The sequence below is a fragment of the Phacochoerus africanus genome, chromosome 1, assembly GCF_016906955.1.
Source record: "Phacochoerus africanus isolate WHEZ1 chromosome 1, ROS_Pafr_v1, whole genome shotgun sequence".
Taxonomy (NCBI): Eukaryota; Metazoa; Chordata; class Mammalia; order Artiodactyla; family Suidae; genus Phacochoerus; species Phacochoerus africanus.
In genome coordinates this window covers 130,760,478-130,780,924 of record NC_062544.1, presented here as the reverse complement: position 1 = coordinate 130,780,924, position 20,447 = coordinate 130,760,478, and the positions used below count along the sequence as shown (strand labels likewise).

General features: G+C 34.8%; 1 protein-coding gene across 2 annotated transcripts in view; it reads left to right on the top strand.

Annotated features, from left to right (window-relative positions):
• TMF1 (TATA element modulatory factor 1) overlaps positions 1–20,447 on the top strand; it is a 31,467-nt gene extending 11,020 nt beyond the window's left edge. The window contains exons 6-17 of one of the 2 annotated variants that reach the window (XM_047779022.1): positions 3,454–3,596; positions 3,825–3,991; positions 4,262–4,418; positions 8,473–8,565; positions 9,278–9,434; positions 13,499–13,691; positions 14,802–14,871; positions 15,107–15,199; positions 16,457–16,558; positions 16,837–16,989; positions 18,424–18,549; positions 19,452–20,447. In XM_047779022.1, coding sequence (XP_047634978.1) covers positions 3,454–3,596; positions 3,825–3,991; positions 4,262–4,418; positions 8,473–8,565; positions 9,278–9,434; positions 13,499–13,691; positions 14,802–14,871; positions 15,107–15,199; positions 16,457–16,558; positions 16,837–16,989; positions 18,424–18,549; positions 19,452–19,595 — 1,598 coding nt within the window. In that variant the 3' untranslated portion in view covers positions 19,596–20,447. Of the gene's footprint in view, positions 1–3,453; positions 3,597–3,824; positions 3,992–4,261; positions 4,419–8,472; positions 8,566–9,277; positions 9,435–13,498; positions 13,692–14,801; positions 14,872–15,106; positions 15,200–16,456; positions 16,559–16,836; positions 16,990–18,423; positions 18,550–19,451 lie in introns of those variants that run through there. The other variant, XM_047779030.1, reaches the window with a different exon arrangement.

Here is a 20,447-nt window from a genome sequence, read left to right as displayed (position 1 = left end):
TTAATATGACACACTCCCTGTCCTTTAGGATCTTATAGTTTGATAAGAGGGAAATATAGGTACATAGATAATGAAAAAACAAAGTAAGCCCCAACATAGAATGAAGGAAGAATTGATAAAATGCATAATTATATTGAAGACATCCTACAGTCAGTTGCTGTCTTGTGTACAACATTAGAGACCGAGGGGAAGGGTATGTGCATGGTTTCATAATTTTCAAAAATTATTAAGAATATTAATATCAAATTTCTCTATATTGGAATTTAGTAATTTAATCAGGGTGTGCTGATTTCTTTTGCTTAATGAATTTTTTTTATAGAAGAAATAGAATGATTGCATATGGGTATATTCACATACTGTTTCTATTTACCCCAGAATTTATTTTTAAACTCAGAGCTGAAAGTCTCAAAGCTGAAAGTACACTAAAATGGGTAACTGATTACCTCATTACCTAGATTCATCAACTGTTAACGTCTAGCTATACCCCCTCCATATCTTTTTGCACATGCATATATTACCCATTTGCCAAATCATTTGAAAATAGGTAATACATATTGTATACTTCTACTCCTAATTTCTTTTTTTTAACCCAGCTTTATTGAGGTATAATTGATGAATAAAGGTGTGTATGTTTAAGGTGTACAGTGTGATTTTTTATATACTATATGTTGTGAAGTGATTACCATAATCAAGTTGATTAATGCATTCCTCACTTCATGTGGTTACTGTTTTTTTGTGTGTGATGAAAACACTGAAGATCTACTCTTCTTAGCAAATTACAAGTGTATAATTCAGTATTAGTAATTTTAGTCACCATGCCATCTATTAGATCTCTTGAACTTAATCATCTTGCATAGTTGAAACTTCCTACCCGTTGACCATCTCCCCATTTCACCCTCTAGCCCTTGAGAACTGCCTTTCTGTTTTCTTTTTCTACAAATGCAACTTTTTTTTTTTTGGCCACACCCATGGCATATAGAATTTCCCAGGCTGGGTATCAAGTCGAAGCATAGCTGCAACACCACAGCTGCGGCAATGCTGGGTCCTTAATCCACAGTGCCAGTCCAGGGATCGAACCTGCACTGCCAGAGACAATGCTGGATCCTTAGCCCACTGAGCTTCAACAGGAACTCCTACAAATGCAACTGTTTAATATTCCACATATAAGTGAGATCATGCTATATCTGTGTCTGGTTTACTTCTTCCTCTAGGTTCATCCATGTTTTCACAAGTGGGCAAAACTTTTTTTTTTAAGCTAAATAAATATTTTATTTATATCTCTTTGTATATCTCTAATGATCTATCAGTATCACATTTCTTTATCCATTTATCTGTTGACATAAACTTGGGTTGTTTCCATATCTGGGCTATCATAATTAAAGGTGGTACAGATATCTCTTAGTGATACTGATTTCATTTCTTTTGGATATATACTCAGGAGTGAGATTTCTGGATCATGTGGTAGCTATATTTTTAATTTTCTGAGGAATCTTCATACTGTTTTCTGTAGTGGCTGGACTGATTTACATGGCCACCACTTGTACACAGGGTTGTCTTTTCTTTATATCCTTTCCAGTATTTATCTTTTGTCATTTTGATAATGGCTGTCCCAACAGGTGTGAAGTGACCTCTCATTGTAGTTTTGATTTGCATTTCCCTGATGACTGGTGATGTTTAGCACCTTTTCATAAACCTGCAACCATTTGTATGTCTTTCTTTGAGAAATGTCTATTCATGCCTTTAGCCTGTTTTCAGAATTGGCTGATTAGGTTTTTTTCTGTTGACTTCTGTGAGTTATATATGTTTTAGATATTAATCCCTTATTAGATGTATGGTTTGCAGATATTTTCTTCCATTCTGCAGATTATCTCTTCAGGGTCTTGTTTCCTTTGCTTGTGTGGTAGTTTTTTAGTTTGATGCAATTTCACATGTCTTTTTTTGCTTTTGTAGCCCTTGTTTTGGGATCATGTCCAAAAACTTATTCCCAAGACTAATGCCCAAAGCTTTTCCCCTATGTTTTCTTCTAGTAGTTTTACAGTTTCTTGTCTTATGTTTAATTCTTTAATCTATTTTGAGTTGTTTATGGTATTTGGATTGTGAGAGGGTACTATTTATTGATGAGACTATCCTTTTCCCAGTGTGTATTTTTGGCACACAAAATCCTTGTAAAAGTGTGGATTTTTTCTAGGCTCTCTACTTTGTTCCATTACTCTATGTGTCTGGTCTATATGCTAGTACCATACTTTTTTGATTACTATAGCTTTGTAATATGTTTTGAAATTAGAAAATATAATACCTGTGCCTTTTTTCTTGCTCAGAATTACTTTTTCTATTTGAGGTCTTTGTGGTTCCATATGAATCTTAGGGTAATTTTTTCTATGTTTGTGAAAAATGCCACTGGAATTTTGTTGGGAATTGCATTGAATCTGTAGTCCACTCCTTAGTTCTTCAGTCTTCATCTCCCAAGGGCAACTACATTTTTCTTGACAAGCACATCATAATTACACCTAAGAAAATCAGCAGTAATTCAGAAGTGTATTCCAGCGTATATTTCATCATTTACCTCAATTGTCTCTAAAAATGACTCTTTTTTTTTTGCTTTTTAGGGCTGCACCCACACAATATGGAGGTTCCCAGGCTAGGCATTGAATCAGAGCTACAGCTAGCTGCCAGCCTACCCCAGAGCCACAGGAACGCCAGATCTGAGCCACATATGCGGCCTACACCACAGCTCATGGCAATGCCAGATCCTTAACCCACTGAGTGAGGCCAGGAATGGAACCTGCAACCTCATGGTTCCTAGTTGGATTCGTTTCCACTGTGCCACGAATGCCTAAAAATGATTCTTTTATCTGGTTATTTGTTATGCCCCAGGATCCAATCAAAGTTTGTTCATTGCATTTGGTCATTTCATTTGTTTAGTCTTCCACCAATCTAGAATATCTTTTTCATGACATAACAGATTTTGTAAAGTCCACTTGTCTTATTGAATGCCCCATGTTCTGGAATTTGTTGCTTTCTTCAAGATTAAATTCAGATGAGATTTCTAGTAAGAATTATAATACATGATATTGTGCATCTTCCACTGTATCATATCACTGGACATATAATGTCAGGCTCTAGAAGAAGCGGAGATGCCAAAACCAAACGTTTGGTTAAAATGATGATTTCCATATTTCTTTGTTGTGAAAGCACTTTATTTCTCTTTGTAATTCATTATAAGTGAGAATGATTTTTTTAAGACTGTAATTATCCTGTCCCACACCATCCTTCTATCTAGTAATTTTAGCATTCATGGATGATTTCTGTCCAAATCAGTTTAACATTGAGTACTGCAGCATTGTGATTTAAAAAATGTTCTATTATTTTATGTCATTGGTTTGATAAAACATTCTATTCACATTCTTAGAGAATCATTATTATTTGAATTTATGCCATTTTTGCCATTGCCAGGAGAAAAGCTTTCAAAACAGCAGCTGCATAATTCTAACATCATTAAGAAATTAAGAGCTAAAGACAAAGAAAATGAAAATATTATTGCAAAGCTGAACAAAAAAGTTAAAGAGCTAGAAGAAGAGTTACAACATTTAAAACAGGTGAATATTAACCATTTCCTACATGTATGTATTGTTATTACCTTCACTCTGAACAATTGACCATGATTTATAAAACATTTGAAATTGTTTATAAAGGTATATCATTTGGGGAGAATTTTTCAAGCAATTTAATAGGGAATGCTAAGATCTTTCTTCATTATTGTAGCACTTGAAATTCCTGGAATACAATGATCTACCGTGATTTTTTTTTCCGTTTTTATAATATAGGTCCTTGATGGCAAAGAAGAGGTTGAGAAGCAACACAGAGACAATATTAAGAAACTTAATTCTGTGGTAGAACGCCAAGAGAAGGATCTTGGCCGACTTCAATTAGACATGAATGAACTTGAAGAAAAGAACCGAAGTATTCAGGCTGCTCTTGACAGTGCATATAAGTAAGAAAATGAACAAATATGCAACTCATCAGTTATTAGAGCAGGTTGTTGAAGAAACACTGTTTCTATTATCTGATCATTTATAAACTTACCTATATATGAACTTAAAACTAGTTAAAGCAAGTTCAACAGAAAGTCCTTACTGTAGTCAGTGTTTATTGTGTGGTAAACTCCTCCTTATTCCGTAAATCTGAAGGAAACTTTGTTGTTGGTCATGTAGTTAACTGTATATTATTTTAAATAGAAAATTATCTGTTTAATTTTTTTAAGGGAACTTACTGATCTCCACAAAGCCAATGCTGCAAAGGATAGTGAAGCCCAGGAAGCTGCTCTGAGTCGTGAAATGAGAGCTAAAGAAGAACTTTCTGCAGCACTGGAGAAGGCCCAAGAAGAAGCCCGTCAGCAGCAAGAAACATTAGCAATTCAAGTAAGCCATGGATGATAAATTAGTCTTTAAAATCTTTGTTTGTGCTTCTGCAAAGTAAAGAATCCATTAGTTAGTTTGAATTAAACTTATGACTTGGCACATGTGTTGCATTTCCTTTATGATCCTATTGAGTTCTTTTCTAAAAGTACTGGATCGTGCCAAACTTAATCAATTGTGTTTTTTAAAAACTGTTGTTAAAGTGATGCTTACGTTATACCAGTATTGCTTGTTTTTTTTGTGTGAATTTCAGGGTTTTTTGAGAGTATTATGAAAACTAAAGACCTTCTTAGCAGAGAAATGCACATGCAGATAAATGCTAAACATTATATATGATTTCAGGAGAATCTTTATAACTCCTGACCTCATTCATAACATCTGTGGGAATCTATGGCCTTCAAATGAAGGAAGAAAACCAACATTTGTCAGGCTTTGTCTTATAAAATCATCAATTGATAGATATTTAGTTTATTTACACTTAAATTTTATTTGTGTATTTTTATTGAGTTATAGTTATGTATAGTATTGTATAGGCTTTAGGTGTACAACAGTGATTCACAATTTTTAAAGGTTCTACTCCATTTCTAGTTATTAGAAAATATTGGCAAGGAGTTCTCTGGTGGCTTGGTGAGTTAAGGACCTGGCATTGTCACTATGTGGTTCTGGTCACTGCTGTGGTGCAGGTTTGATCCCTATCCCTGGAACTTCTCCATGTTGTGGGCTCAGCCAAAAAACAAACAAACAAACAAACAAAAGCCTGGCTATAGTCCCTGTGTTGTACAACATATCCTTTTTTTTTTTTTTTGCCTTTTTTAGGGTCATACTTGCATCATATGGAGGTTCCCAGGCTAGGGGTCAAATCGGAGCTATAGCTGCTGGCCTACGTCACAGCCACAGCAATGTCAGATCCAGCCTCATCTGCTACCTATACCACAGCCCATGGCAATGCCAGATCCTTAACCCCACTGAACAAGGCCAGGGATCAAACCTGTGTCCTCATGGATACTAGTCAGATTTGTTTCTGCTGAGCCACAGTGAGAACTCCTACAACATATACTTGTAGCTTATTTATTTATTTTATAAATGGTAGTTTGTATCTCTTAATCCTCTCCCCCATCTTGCCCCTTCCACCTTCTCTCTCTCCAGTGATAATCACTAGTTTGTTCTCTAAATCTGTCAGTCTTATTCTTTTTTGTTATATTCACTAGTGTGTTTTATTTTTCTAGATTCCCCATATAACAGATATTATACAATATTTGTCTTTCTCTGACTTATTTCATTAATCATAGTACCCTTTATCCGTGTTGTTGCACGTGGCAAAATTCAGCTCTTTTCTGTGGCTGAGTAACATTCTAGTGTATATGTATATCACATCTTCTTTATCCATTCCTCTGTTGATGGACACATAAGTTCTTCCATATCTTGGTTATTGTAAATAATGCAGCTATGAACATTTGGGTGCATGTGTTTTTTTTCAAATTTCCTTTGGATGTATACCTAAGAGTGTTTATACTTTTTGATCATTATGAATAATGCTGCTCTAAACATTGATTTACAAGTTTCTGTGTAAATTCTTTTATATATACACCTTTGGGTCATATGGTAATCCTATGTTTAACCTTTTCAGGAAGTACCAAATTTTCCATAGTGGCTGCACCATCTCACATTCCCACCAGCAATATATAAGGGTTTCAGTTTCTCTACATTCTTGCCAATATATATTTTTTTTCATTTTAGCCCTTTAAGAGATGTAAAATGGTATCTGATTGTGATGTTGATTTATATTTCCTTAGTGTTTAATGATGTTGAAATCTTTTTATCTGCTTATTGGCTATTTATGTATCTTTGGAGAAATTTATTGAAATATTTAAATCCTTTGCCCATTTTTAGATTATCTTTTTGTTGTTTATTTGGAGGAGTTCTTTATATATTTTGCGTATTAGACCCTTGTCAAATGTAGGAATTGCAAATATTGTCTCCCACTCTATAGGTTCTCTTTCACTTTCTTCATAGTGCTGTTTGATACAAAATTAAAGTTTTTTAATTTTAATGAAGTCTAACTTAGCTGTTTTTTTCTTTTGTTGCTATTCCTTTGGGCATTGTATTTAAGAAACTGTTAGCTGGAGTTCCCATCGTGGCACAGCTGAAAATGAATCCAACTAGGAATCATGAGGTTGCGGGTTGGATCCTGCCCTTGCTCAATGGGTTAAGGATCTGGCATTGCTGTGGCTGTGGTGTAGGCTAACGGCTACAGTTCCGATTCCACCCCAGCCTGGGAACCTCCATATGCCGCTAGTGTGGCCCTAAAAAGACAAAAGGCAAAAAAAAAAAGAAAAGAGAAGAGAAGAAACGGTTACCTAATTCACTATCATGCAGGTCTTCTTTCTTTCTAAGAGTTTTATAGTCTTAGTTCTCATATTTAGGTCTTTTGCATGTAAACATTAAGTTGTACCAGCACTGTTTGTTGAAAAGACTATTCATTCTTTATTGACCTCAATACACTTTTGTATTAATTTCACATGAATATATAAAAATTTACATGATTCCAAAGTGAGAGCTATATTACAAAATATACTAAGCCAATATTTGCTTCTAACTTAGGCCCTCTCCATTCCCTTTATTTGCCTATATACAACCACTTTATTAGTGTTTGGTTCATTTTGACAGTGTTTCTATTTGGAAATGCAAGAAAATATACATATCTACTTTTATTTATATACTCCCAGGTATATATACACACATGCACTTATACACTTATTTATTTGTAGCTCTCTCATCCTTCCTACATAAAATATAGTTTACTATTTATACTGTTTTACAGCTTGTTTTATATGCTTAATAAAATATGGTGATCGTTGTATGGTAGAACAGAGCATTTTAAAAAGTTCTTTTAAAAAAAAAATCCTTTTTATGGATTTATGGTTCTTATTGATGGATATTTGGTTGTTTCCAATACTTTGCTCTTGCAAATCACACCATGGTCCATTTGCCCCTTGTATCTTCCATTCCCATACTAGATAAATAGATAAAACATTAATATTTTAAATAAAAAATACAGTAGAATAATAATAAAGAAAAACTGAGGGAATGGGAGTGTATGGGACTACCATTCAAAAAGGCATCACCTTTTACAAATACTCTCAGTTTTATGTATCACCTTCTTGTCCTTATCTCCATGTACAATTTTTTTTTTTTTTTTTGGCTGTGCCTGTGGCATGTGAAAGTTCCTGGGCCAGGAACCCTAGCCACAGCAGCAACCCGAGCTACTGCAGTGATGATGCTAGATCCTTAACCAGCTGTGCCACAAGGGAACTCCTTCATGTACGTATTTTTTATAGTTGATATCATATAGATAATTTTATAGTTTTTCGTTTAAGATTCATTTGTACGTTTCTACATATTTGTATGTGTATTTTAATTTTTATTGGGTATATCCATGTTGTATTAACATTTGCAAAAATAGATTATTACTGCTCATGGATGTTTACAATATTTCTTGTTTTGTTTGTTTTTGCTAGTCTAGCTAACAGTGTAGAGAACATCTTTGTATGTTTATAGATCTGCTTCCATAGAGTAAATTCTCAGGACTAGGATTATCAGGTGAAAGAATGTAAAAAGTTTGATGATTATTCTTTCAACATGTTGCCATAATGCTTTCCAAAGGGCAATAGCAATTTACAACATGTGCAGCTGCATGTAAATATAGCAGCAAGTTTTTATAGCTAATGTATCTCCTATCACATTCTGCCTTACACTGCAAACAGATGCATTGTCTTTCCTCCTGTATTGTGTTCCAGAAGTTGGGCCTTGGATAAATTTATATGCTTTTTGTGTGTAAGTGTGTGTACCTAATAGTACTTTCCTAAGTACATAATTGAATACATATGGTTTTGGGATTGACTGAGTGAGATGCGTGATAATCATACGTAGAAGCTAATTGTGTGGTATAGAGTGTTATACATGAATGCTAAGTCAACACAAAATGGGCAGTTAGCAGGAAGTTATAGACAATATCCTGATATTTGTTTTTGATAGTGTGTTGGTTCTCCTCATACAGGTGGGTGACCTTAGGCTGGCATTGCAACGTGCGGAACAAGCAGCTGCCAGAAAAGAGGATTATTTGCGCCATGAGATCAGTGAACTCCAGCAGGTATTGTCAGAGTTTTCTTAAACGCAAGTCTGAGATGTATTTTTCTAGGAATAAAAAAATGACTCAGTGGGGGTAATGTTCTTAGAGTTGAGAAGATTACTACCGTACTTATTTTCTGTATTTTTGTGGCTTTTGTGAATAAAATCAGAATGGGCAGCTTAAAAATGTATAAGAAAAGCCCAAATTTGGCTTTCTAGGAAATAATTTTATCATGATAGATATATTATGTATTCAGTAACGTTCTTTTATTTGTAATGGCTAATTTATTATTATCAGTCTTTGATTACAGTGGGGCAGATAAGCAATATCCAGTTTCCATGCCACTACTCTGTTAGTTTCATTCCATGAACATATATAGGAGATGGGAGAGAAAGTGCAACTCTGAATGATCTTTCTGTTTTTATAAATACTTTGAAATATTTGGACGAGGAGGCAACTACTGGGAGGTTTGAATGATACTCTTTATTACTTTAATGTAATCGAAGGCTGTCTTTATTGTAGAAATGCTTTGTAAAGAAGCACTTATTTAGTTACTTTGTTATGTAGCTTAACTGTAACTTAAGGATTGGATAGTTAGAAAATAATTTAATAAAAAACAAATAGTTCTGTCTTGGAGAAATATTTTTTTTGTAGACATCTCTATAAAGTTTGCTAGCATTATTAGTGTTTTTATCGTTGTCAGTAGTAATAACTTAAGAATGTCATGATTCAGAGACTCCAGGAAGCAGAGAATCGAAACCAAGAACTGAGTCAAAGTGTTTCATCAACAACAAGACCATTGCTTCGACAGATAGAAAATTTGCAAGCAACACTAGGGTCCCAGACGTCGTCATGGGAGAAGTTAGAGAAGAATCTTTCTGATAGACTTGGTAATTGCTTTAGTTCTTAAGCTTAATGCAGAAGCCCTTCCATCTTCTTTGTAGAATTAGGGTAATGGTAAAAAATTGAAATTCACTTGATCTCATGGTTTATCTTGTGTCTAACTTGTAGATTTTTATCTCTTTTCCTCTTTTACAGTTATTTTCTAATATCTTAATTGACTCTTTCAAACCGTTCCTTACATGATGTGTCAGGAACTGTCCAAAATACTTCCATGTCATTCTTTTGTTTATTTTCACAGATTGTTACATTCAGTTGTTTTCTCGTCCATTCCTAAATCTGACCTCTTTCTAGCTTGTCTGCAGTAGCATAGGAAGTAGAGTCAGATATGATTCTAGACAGTGGTGGAATTCCAAGAACAGAGATTCTAAATTGGATCAAGATCAAATTCTAGCAAACAGTACTATGGAACCATAAGATTCCATATTCTCCTTTACAGGAACACCCTAGGTTGCCCTTTTGTGCTATTAATAAACAGAAAATTATTCTTTCAATATGCTTATTCAAGCACAGACAGGTAGTATAAGTATATATTAGATATCCCAGAAGCTAGCAAATCGTGAAAAAATTCCTATGTTCATTCTCTTCCTTAAAATTAGCTCTAATTTGAGAGACATTATGGTGTGGTGATAAAAAGCAGACCTGAACTAGTGTCAGGAGACTTGGACCTAGGGTTTTAATGTTTAGTTTTGAATCATCCAGCCAGACAGTATGGAGCAAGCCACTTATCTTCTCTGGACTATTCCTTGGCAGTCATGAAGGGTGAACTAGATTAGTGGCTTTCAAACAGTATTCAGAAGATCCTTTGGATGTCTTAGGGCTAGCTTCATGGGGAGAGGAAAGCTCAATAAGTAAGGTGCTGGGCTCTCTCCAGGCTGCTTTGAAGAAATGAAAGTAATGCCTCCTTTGTCTATCTTTTTTTTTTTTTTTGTCCACACCCACATCCTGGGCCAGGGATTGAACCTCTGCCACAGCTGTAACTAGAGCTATAGCAGTGATAACACCAGATCCTTGACAACACCAGATCTTTAACCCAATGGGCCATGAGGGAATTCCTGTCTACTTTTTTTTTTTTTGTAGGTCTGTGTAACACTTCGTCTAGAAATAGATTCATCTGCTTAAAAAAAAAATCACTGAACAGAGGAACCTTCAAATATTGTTTAATTTCTAAGTATAAATTTTAGGTCTGGAGTTCCTTGGTGGCTCAGCAGATTAAGGGTCCAACATTGTCCCTGCTGTAGCTCAGGTCACTGCTGTGGCATAGGTTTGATCCCTGCCATAGAAACCTCTGCATGCCATGAATGTGGCCAGGAAAAAGAAAAAAAAAAAAAGGTCTATTGTTTATCTGAAATAACTTTTTGAGGCTCATTTGTTAGGAGATATCTGAAAGTGACACCTCCTGAAATGAATATTTATTTAAGCAATAAATGAAAACTAGATGCTATTATTTTTATAATAATAAAGTTGGAGCCACCATACCCTCAGGGATACATGGTATTGTACTGGAATATAAGCAAAGCCCCAGGACAAACATACTATGTGATGAATGCTGTAAATAAGAGCATAGATGCAGTACAGAACAGAATATAAAATGTAAAATAGAGATGTTATTAGGTCTACTTTGGTGAGGGAAAAATAGAATTCTTGCATTGGTTAAATCTCAGAACCTTATCCACTTGTCTTTTTTTTAATTGAAATTTTCAGTTGAGATTCATATGCAGTTATAAGAAATAATACAGAACGATCCCTTGCACACTTTCCGCAATATCCAAATATTAACATTTTGCAAAATTATAGTTGAATATCATATGGATATTATTCTGATTTTATTCTGATTTTCCTAGCTCTACTGGTCCTCTTTTTTATGTATGTGTGTGTCTATGTGTGTATTGAGTTTTGTACAATTTTGCCCCTGATGTAGGTTCATTTATCCATTACTACAGTCAAGATATTGAATAGTTTCAACACCACAAATATCCCTCATTTTGCCCTTTCATAACTACACTTAACTACCCTCACGGCCCTCCCTTCCTGTCCCAAATCCCTGGCAACCACTATCCTCCATCTCTAAAATTTTGGAATTTCAAAACGTTACATAATAGAATTGTATAATATATGACATTTTTGGAATTGGCTTCTGTTGCCCTTTTTTTTTTTTTTTTTTTAAGGGGCGCACCCTCAGCATGTGGAAGTTCCCAGGCCAGGGGTCGAATCAGAGCAACAGCTGCCAGCCTACGCCACAGCCACAGCAATGCTGGATCCCCGACCCACTGAGTGAGCCAAGGATTGAACCCTCATCCTCATGGTTCCTAGTCGGGTTCGTTAACCACTGAGCCACAAAGGGAACTCCTCATTTACATTCTTGTGTGTCTACGATTTAATATTTATTGCTGTGTTTTTCTGTGTTTGTAGTACCTCTTGTTTAACTGTCTACTTGACAGAGGATGTCTGGGCTGGATCTAGATTTTTGTCTGTACAGATAAAGCCGCTATGAACATTCATGTACATGTTTTAGTGTGCATTTAAGTTTTCATTTCTTGAGATCAATGCCCAAGTGTGCAATGACTGGGTTGTATGGATAGTTGCATGTTTAGTTTTTGAAGAAGATACCAAACTGTTTCCCATTGTGGCTGTACATATGAGAGTAATCCAGTTTCTCTACATCCTTGCCTACATTTTCTTTTAGTGTTGTCCTTTTTTTTCTTTTAGTCATTTAGATAGGTGTGCAGTGATAGCTTATTATGATTTTCATTTTCCTCATGAATGATGGTGAACATCATTTTGTGTGTTTACTTTCCATTTGTAAGTCCTTTTTGGTGAAATGTCTGTTGATATCTTTTGCTCATTTTCTAATTGAATTGTTTGTATTTTCACAGTTGAGTTTTGAGACTTCTTTGTATAACCTGGATACTAGTCGTATATAATATGGCTTACATTTATTTCTCCAAGTCTATAGCTTGTCTTTTCATCTTTTTCACATAACTCAAAAGTTTAAAATTTTCTTTTTTTCTTTTTTTTTGTCTTTTTTTGTTGTTGTTGTTGTTATTGTTGTTGCTGTTGTTGTCGCCATTTCTTGGGCCGCTCCCGTAGCACATGGAGGTTCCCAGGCCAGGGGTCGAATCAGAGCTGTAGCCACCGGCCTACGCCAGAGCCACAGCAACGCGGGATCCGAGCTGCGTCTGCAACCTTCACCACAGCTCACGGCAACGCCGGATCGTTAACCCACTGAGCAAGGGCAGGGACCGAACCCGCAACCTCATGGTTCCTAGTCAGATTCGTTAACCACTGCGCCACGACAGGAACTCCTCTTTTTTTCTTTTAAGTTTAAAATTTTCTTGAAGTCCAGTTTATCAATTTTCCTTTTTATGGCTCATGCTTCTTGTGTTAAGCCTAAGCACTCTTTGCATAACCCTAGATCCTGAAGATTTCTTCTTTTTTTTTCCCTGAAAGTTTCATGGCTTCTTTTTTAATTGAACTATAGTTGATTTACAATATTATGTTAGTTTCAGGTATACAACATAGTAATTTGATATTTTATAGATTATACTTCATATACAGTTATGATAAAACATTGGCTGTGTTTCCTGTGCCAAGAAAATACATTCTTGTAACTTATCTATTTTATACCTGGTAGTTTTTACCTCTTAATCCCCCTCAACCATTTACTCCTCCCCTTGGTATATTTTGTTTTACATTTAAGTGTATGGTCCATTTTGAGTAGATTTTCTTTTGCAGTGTCAATTTTAGCTTAAGGTTCTTTTTTTTTGCCTTTCAATAACCATTTCATCCAGTACTGTTGGTTGATTCACTGCTCTGTTGACACATGACTCCACTTCCAAATTAAAATATTTTGGTCAAAAAAATGATAAAGCATGTATAAATTATTATTATTATTTTTTGTCTCTGTAGGTAGTCCTGCCTTAGTCAGTGAGTACCTAAAAAGTTTTAAATGTGGCTACTTGCCTCATTAAAAGTTTGAAGTCAGAATCTACTTGGTATCTTGGCCTCTGGAATATATATATATATATGATTTTTCTTTTTTATCTATCATCAGGTGAATCCCAGACCTTGTTGGCAGCAGCAGTTGAGAGAGAACGTGCAGCTACAGAAGAACTTCTTGCCAACAAAGTTCAAATGTCTTCTGTGGAGTCACAGAATTCTCTCTTAAGACAAGAAAACAGTAGATTTCAGGCCCAGCTTGAATCAGAGAAAAATAGGCTAAGGAAACTAGAGGATGAAAATAATAGGTGGGTGTGTTTCTTGAATATTATTCTTGATAGTTCATGGAATTTTAAAAGCAGTTTAAAAAATATATTGTTTATTTTTAGCTTCATAGCACTGAGAACTAAAAATGCATACTTTTAGTGTTTGAAGCCAGAGTCATTTCTAATAGGATATTATAGCAAGATAGGACTGGGATTCATTGAACCTTGCATAAGCTTTTGAAATTGTGTGGCATGTTCTGAATGTATTTGCATTTTCCAGGGAAAGGATTCATTGCTTTAATCAGATTTTTTTAAAGAAGTCTATTACCACAAAATAGTTGAAGACTTCTCACTGTAGTTATTTTAATATTATAAGGATTTAAACATTGTTTCAGTCTTTTTATTTTATTTTATGTCTTTTGTCTTTTTTAGGGCCATATCTGAGGCATATGGAGGTTCCCAGGCTAGGGGTCCAATTGGAGCTGTAGCTGCTGGCCTACGCCACAGCCACAGCAATGCAGGATCCGAGCCACATCTGCAACCTACACCACAGCTCATGGCAACGCCGGATCCTTAACCCACTGAGTGAGGCCAGGGATCGAACCCGCAACCTCATGGTTCCTAGTCAGATTCGTTTCTGCTGCGTCACAACAGGAACTCCTGTTTCAGTCTTTTTAAATAAATGTCTGGGCTCTGTGGAAACCACAAGCTGTAGAATCCATCTATCTTAAGTTATATTAAGGCTATGATTAGTGTTTTTACCCTCTGAGTTCTTCCTTGAAAATTTTACTTTTAAAAAAGTAGTCCAGCAAAAATGATTTATAAAATAATATATGAACTTTTGCAGACATTTTCATAGAACTCCCTAATAAGCTTTTGTAGAATCTGAACATATTATAGAATGGTGGTATTCAAAATTCTTTTCAAAAAGTCTCTTTTTAACTGAAATCTCAACATAGAGCACCAATAAATGAAATACACAAAAGCAGTAGTGCAGCTTCTACATAAAAACCGAGTCATCTGGAAAATTCAGTTGGAAAATTAAGCTGGTAATAAAAATGACTACTAAATATATAACTGGAGTTAATAAGTAGTGAGTTTTTAATAGTATGTACTATCATCTTTTTTGTTTTAATTCCCTCTGCTTAATAGGTACCAGGTTGAATTAGAAAACCTAAAAGATGAATATGTAAGAACACTTGAAGAGACAAGGAAAGAAAAGGTATTTCTATTAATGTTCGCTCGCCTCTTAGGGCTTCCATTAGAGAAAGGCTGGGATTAGTAGCAAACTAATGAGATGACAAGATGACATGGGTGACGTTTCTGCTTTTGGAACCTGGTCTTTAGTAATAAAACAAAAAGGAGTATATACCTTATGTTCCTTCCTAACTTTGAGATTGACTTTTGGTGATGATTTAGTACCACAGAAATTATCTAACTGTATCTCTCTCCATTAGACACTGTTGAATAGCCAGTTAGAAATTGAGAAAATGAAAGTTGAACAAGAAAGGAAGAAAGCAATTTTCACCCAAGAAGCAATAAAAGAAAAGGTATTAAATTTCATTTTGCCCTCTTTTTGATGTATCCATTTAGTAGCTGTTGTGATTAATCATTATTATAATTTTAGCTCTACTTTATAAATAACTTTTCTTATGCCCAAAGTCAATAGTGATGAAGTCTAGTTGTTAAATCAGAATGGCTGCAGAACAATATAAGTGTATCCAAAAAGATCTGTGATTTCTAGGATTTGAATTAGGGAAGTACTTGCCCCTTTTTAAATGAATTCTGTGGTCTCCTATTGACACTAATCCACCTCATTTGGCCCCATAGGCACCTTGCGAGTAAAACTCACAAGCGAACTGTTTGTTCACTTTCTTTTTGATTAATGAAGGTAATTTTTCTGAAGTTGTGTTTCCTGTATTTAAAGGATTGGAGTGGACTCAGTAGTTAGGATAATATATAAAAAAATACCTTATGGGGAGTTCCCGTCGTGGCGCAGTGGTTAACGAATCCGACTAGGAACCATGAGGTTGCGGAACCATGAGGTTGCCCTTGCTCAGTGGGTTAACGACCTGGCGTTGCCGTGAGCTGTGGTGTAGGTTGCAGACGCGGCTCGGATCCCGCGTTGCTGTGGCTCTGGCGTAGGCCGGTGGCTACAGCTCCGATTCAACCCCTAGCCTGGGAACCTCCATATGCCGCGGGAGCGGCCCAAGAAATAGCAACAACAACAACAAAAAAGACAAAAAAAAAAAAAACCTTATGTGTACACATTAAAATTACCTTTTGAATTTATTTAGTTTAAAAAATATAGTAAGCAGCAAGATCCTGCTGTAGAGCACAGGGAACTATATCAAGTCACTTGTGATGAAACATGATGGATGATAATGTGAGAAATAAAAATCTTTAAGAAATATGTAGTAAAAATAAAATGAATAAGCCATAAACTTTATGGTTCATAAATTTCATTGATAATCTTATTCTAAAGAAATAGATTTAATTGGTGGCATGTTATGTAATATGAAATAAGTAGTTCATATAATTATTTCAGTGAAAACACTCTCATTCCATTAAGAATAAACAAATTATGTTGTTGTAATATAATGGGTCCTGTGATGATTTGACCAACAAGTTTGTCTATACCTTTAAATTACTAAATATTATGCCTTTGATAAGACTTCAGAAATTGCAGCTGTAACATTTAGGAGGAAACTGGAATGAATCTTTGTTGTGACTAATCCTAGATAATTTTCTTGTTTTTCTATCATTTCACTTTTTAACCTGAAAAAAATTTTTTTTAATACTTTAAGGAACGGAAGCCATTTTCTGTTTCTAGCACTCCCACAATGTCACGCTCAAGTTCAATAAGTGGAGTTGATATGGCAGGGCTACAGACGTCTTTTCTCTCTCAGGTGATGTTTATTTCTTATATGCATTTAGTTCTTAAACTGAATAACATTAAAGGGAGTATACAGATAGCAGTTCTCACCGTGACCTTACCATTCTATAGACAGTTCATCTGCATATTTTTAAGGCAGTACTAATTGCTCTGAGGAAATATAGATGATTTTCTGCCTTTGAGAAAGTCACAGACATTTTAAAGTAAGAATTGACCAAGCCATTTTGTTTGAACCTTATAATGAAACTATAGTAACTGAAGAACTATATGTGTTTTCTTTAATTAACATAGGATGAGCCTCATGATCACTCATTTGGACCAATGTCTGTATCAGCAAATGGAAGCAATCTTTATGATGCTGTAAGGATGGGAGCAGGATCAAGCATTATTGAAAATCTACAGTCTCAGCTAAAGCTAAGGGAAGGAGAAATTACTCATTTACAGGTATTATAAAAATTAAATTGAATTTTGAGACCCTATAGGTAGCACCCTTCATTTTCACCTTAATTCTGAGCAAGTTGAGAAATAAAATGAAATAGTGGCATGTGAAGCCCCAAATAAATCATGTATATTCACAATAAAGGATAGGTGGAGAAATTTGGAAGGATGGAAGCCAAATGGGCCTGCTGACAAGTGCCAGAATTAGGGAGATTGTCACAGGAAGTGCTGGGCTGGAATAGGCCTCCCCATATGCTATATATAGCCTGCTCAGTTAGGATTTAGAGGCATCTTGGAGCAGACAGCTCCTTGTAGACAGCTTTTTCCAAACATGAAAAAAAGGAGGTTGCTGAGCTGAGTATTTTATTCTTCCCAGATTCACCACATAAGTAAGTTGCTCCAACTCCTCCTGTGAGGAAGGAATAAAGGTGACAAGAGATATTAGAATTCCAACATCATACACGTGAACGAGACATCATGAGTGGGCAGGAGGGAGCATCCTCCCATCTTTTCTTGCTTTTTAAAAACTTAATGCTGTGAGAAATGGCAAAGCATTTTACCTATTTTCATTGCTAAACTTGAAACACTCAAAAGTAGAATTTTCCTTTTTTATTCTTATTTATGATTTTATTTAGTTGAAAACATTTCTCTATTAAAGAAGATGTCCTTGAAATGGAAGAAAATAGATCAGAAAATTCTTAACACCTGTTAAGTGTGTGTAGCCTAGTGTTATACTTGAAGGCACAAATGAATTTCTTTGGTAGTTGATGATAGATTCTACCAGTATGACCTACATAGTCGGTGCTACATTAAAGTTTGTTTTTATTTCTGTGGGTTCTTGTCGTAATTTAGAATAACTGAAATGTATACCATTTCCTTAGCTCAGAGAAAAATACAGAGTTGCATGTTTCAAATAGATGATTAGATTTTCTTCAAATCTTTTTCTCTCTTTCATAGTAAACCCTAACAATGATATACCCCTGAGAAATTTTGAAACCCTTTTTGTGCCACTGTTTTCTTCTAAGAAAAGACTAGCTCAGAGTTCCCATTGTGGCTCAGTGGAAATTAATCTGACTATATCCATGAGGACGCAGGTTTGATCCCTGGCCTTGCTCAGTAGGTTAAGGATCTGACGTTGCCATGAGCTGTGGTGTAGGTCGCAGACGCAGCTCGGATCTGGTGTTGCTGTGGCTGTGGTGTAGGCCAGGGGCTACAACTCTGATTTGAGCCCTTATCTGGGAACCTCCGTATGCTGTGGGTGTGGCCCTAAAAAAGACAAAAAAAAAAAAAAAGAAAGAGAGCTAGCTCATGGTTCTATGTCAACATATCTATTTCTTAGAAAATAACACATTAAATATGTTTATATTAGTGGGGTTATTAAAGTGGGGTTATATTAACAAGGTATAGTTTGATTTAAATTACTTTCTGCTAATCTTTCAGCTAGAAATTGGCAATCTAGAAAAAACACGCTCAATAATGGCTGAAGAGCTAGTTAAATTAACAAATCAAAATGATGAACTTGAAGAGAAAGTGAAGGAGATACCCAGACTTCGAACTCAGCTGAGAGTAAGTATTCTTCACCTAAGGATGAGTCTAAGATACTTCAATTTAGTTACATTAAATCTCTTATTTTTAGTTTACATAAAATGCCTATGTGCATGTTAGTGATTTTGTTTGATAATTAGAGTATTAATATTTGAGTAAAGAACTGTTTGGTGGTTTTTTGTTTTTTTTTTCCCCTTTTTTGGCTGCTCCTTGACACATGGAGTTCCTGGGCCAGGGATTAGATTTGAGCTGCACTTGCAACCTATACCACAACTGTGGCAACACCAGATCCTTTCACCCACTGTGCTGGGCTTAGGGATTGGATCTGCATCCTGGGACTGCAGAGATGCTGCTGATCCCATTGTGCCACAGTGGGAATTTAAACTTTAAAGATGAATCTTATCTTGCTTGTCACTTGGCCAAGGCTCATTAATAATCCTGAAATTTTGCATGATCTTAATAGTATTTTGTTGATTGATATTATATGTATCATCACAATTAGTGTATTTGGTATTGGGAATTGCTGTTAAGCCATATGTGAGAATATATTTTCTTTTGACTTTTCTTATGGTGTAAATGCCAAGTAGTATGTAAACCACAGTGAACAAGAGAGACTGAAATTTCATCAAATGTGCTGAAATTAATGGGAGAAAAAGACAGATTAAGCTATATTTGGGGAGAATTGTAGATTTAGTGGAGAGATATGTTAAGGTTAATTCCCATCTGGCTTAAGGGTTTTTTTTAATTCTTTTATTTGTTATTTATTCCAACAGACTGAAGCATGAGTTTTAATTTTTATGAGAGAAGACTATACACTTTTGTTTAGATTGTAATGTGTTTTTTGATGGCTAACCTATGATAATAAAATATTAGAGATTTTCTGTAGAGTTATTTATAAAATTATAAACAAATATATTTTATAGGATTTGGATCAAAGATACAACACTATTCTGCAGATGTATGGAGAAAAAGCAGAAGAGGCAGAAGAACTTCGATTAGATCTTGAAGATGTAAAAAATATGTATAAGACTCAAATAGATGAACTTTTAAGACAAAGGCTCAGTTAACTTCTGAAAATTACATTCCCATCAAACTGAATGTAAACATTTAATATTTAAGTCAGACTTCCAATAAATTCTTTTATAGAATTAGAAAGTGGAAATTACTGTAGAGTTCAAAAATTGAAAAAGAATTGTTTTATAGTATGTAGTAATATTTGCAGTTAAATTATTTTGTGCAATATTTGAACTTTATTTTTGAAACTTCTTCAAAGATTTATTTTTTAAAGCGCCTTTTTTTTGGGGGGGGGCCTTGAATAGCGCAGAGATTTATTACTTTATCTTCATATCAATATGGTTAGGGAAGGAGAATGGTGTTCATATATCATATTGTAGATATATAACTAATTGTATCTATAATTTATATGTGTTTGTATATATTGAGAACATTTAAAGAATGATAATTAACATATTGACACTTTGAAATCTTTCACATTTAAATCTTCAGTGTCTCTAATTCCTACTCATGAAAGTGGACATCAGGTGTTCAAGTAAAAAATTGTTAAACCTGTGATTATTAAATTTTGAAGTAATTTTTCTTTTAAAGTAGAAGTCACACTGACACTTTGAAATTTAAAGGGTAAATAATTTAAGCTTAAAAGTTTTTGTGGTCTCAAATTTTATTTCACCCAGATTTCATGATTAAGTCTGTACAAATTTTGGTACCTATTTGGAGAAAACTGTAGCTATTTAAAGTTATCTAGACATGATTGGATAGTGGAAAAATCTATTTAGAATGATTTTGTGATGGTATCATTAACATTAAAGTGGTTTTGAAGTATTGTCTTACTACTCTATAAAATGAAGTGAAAGTAATAAAATTACCAACAATTTTATTTTTAAAATTTATGGGAGTTCCTG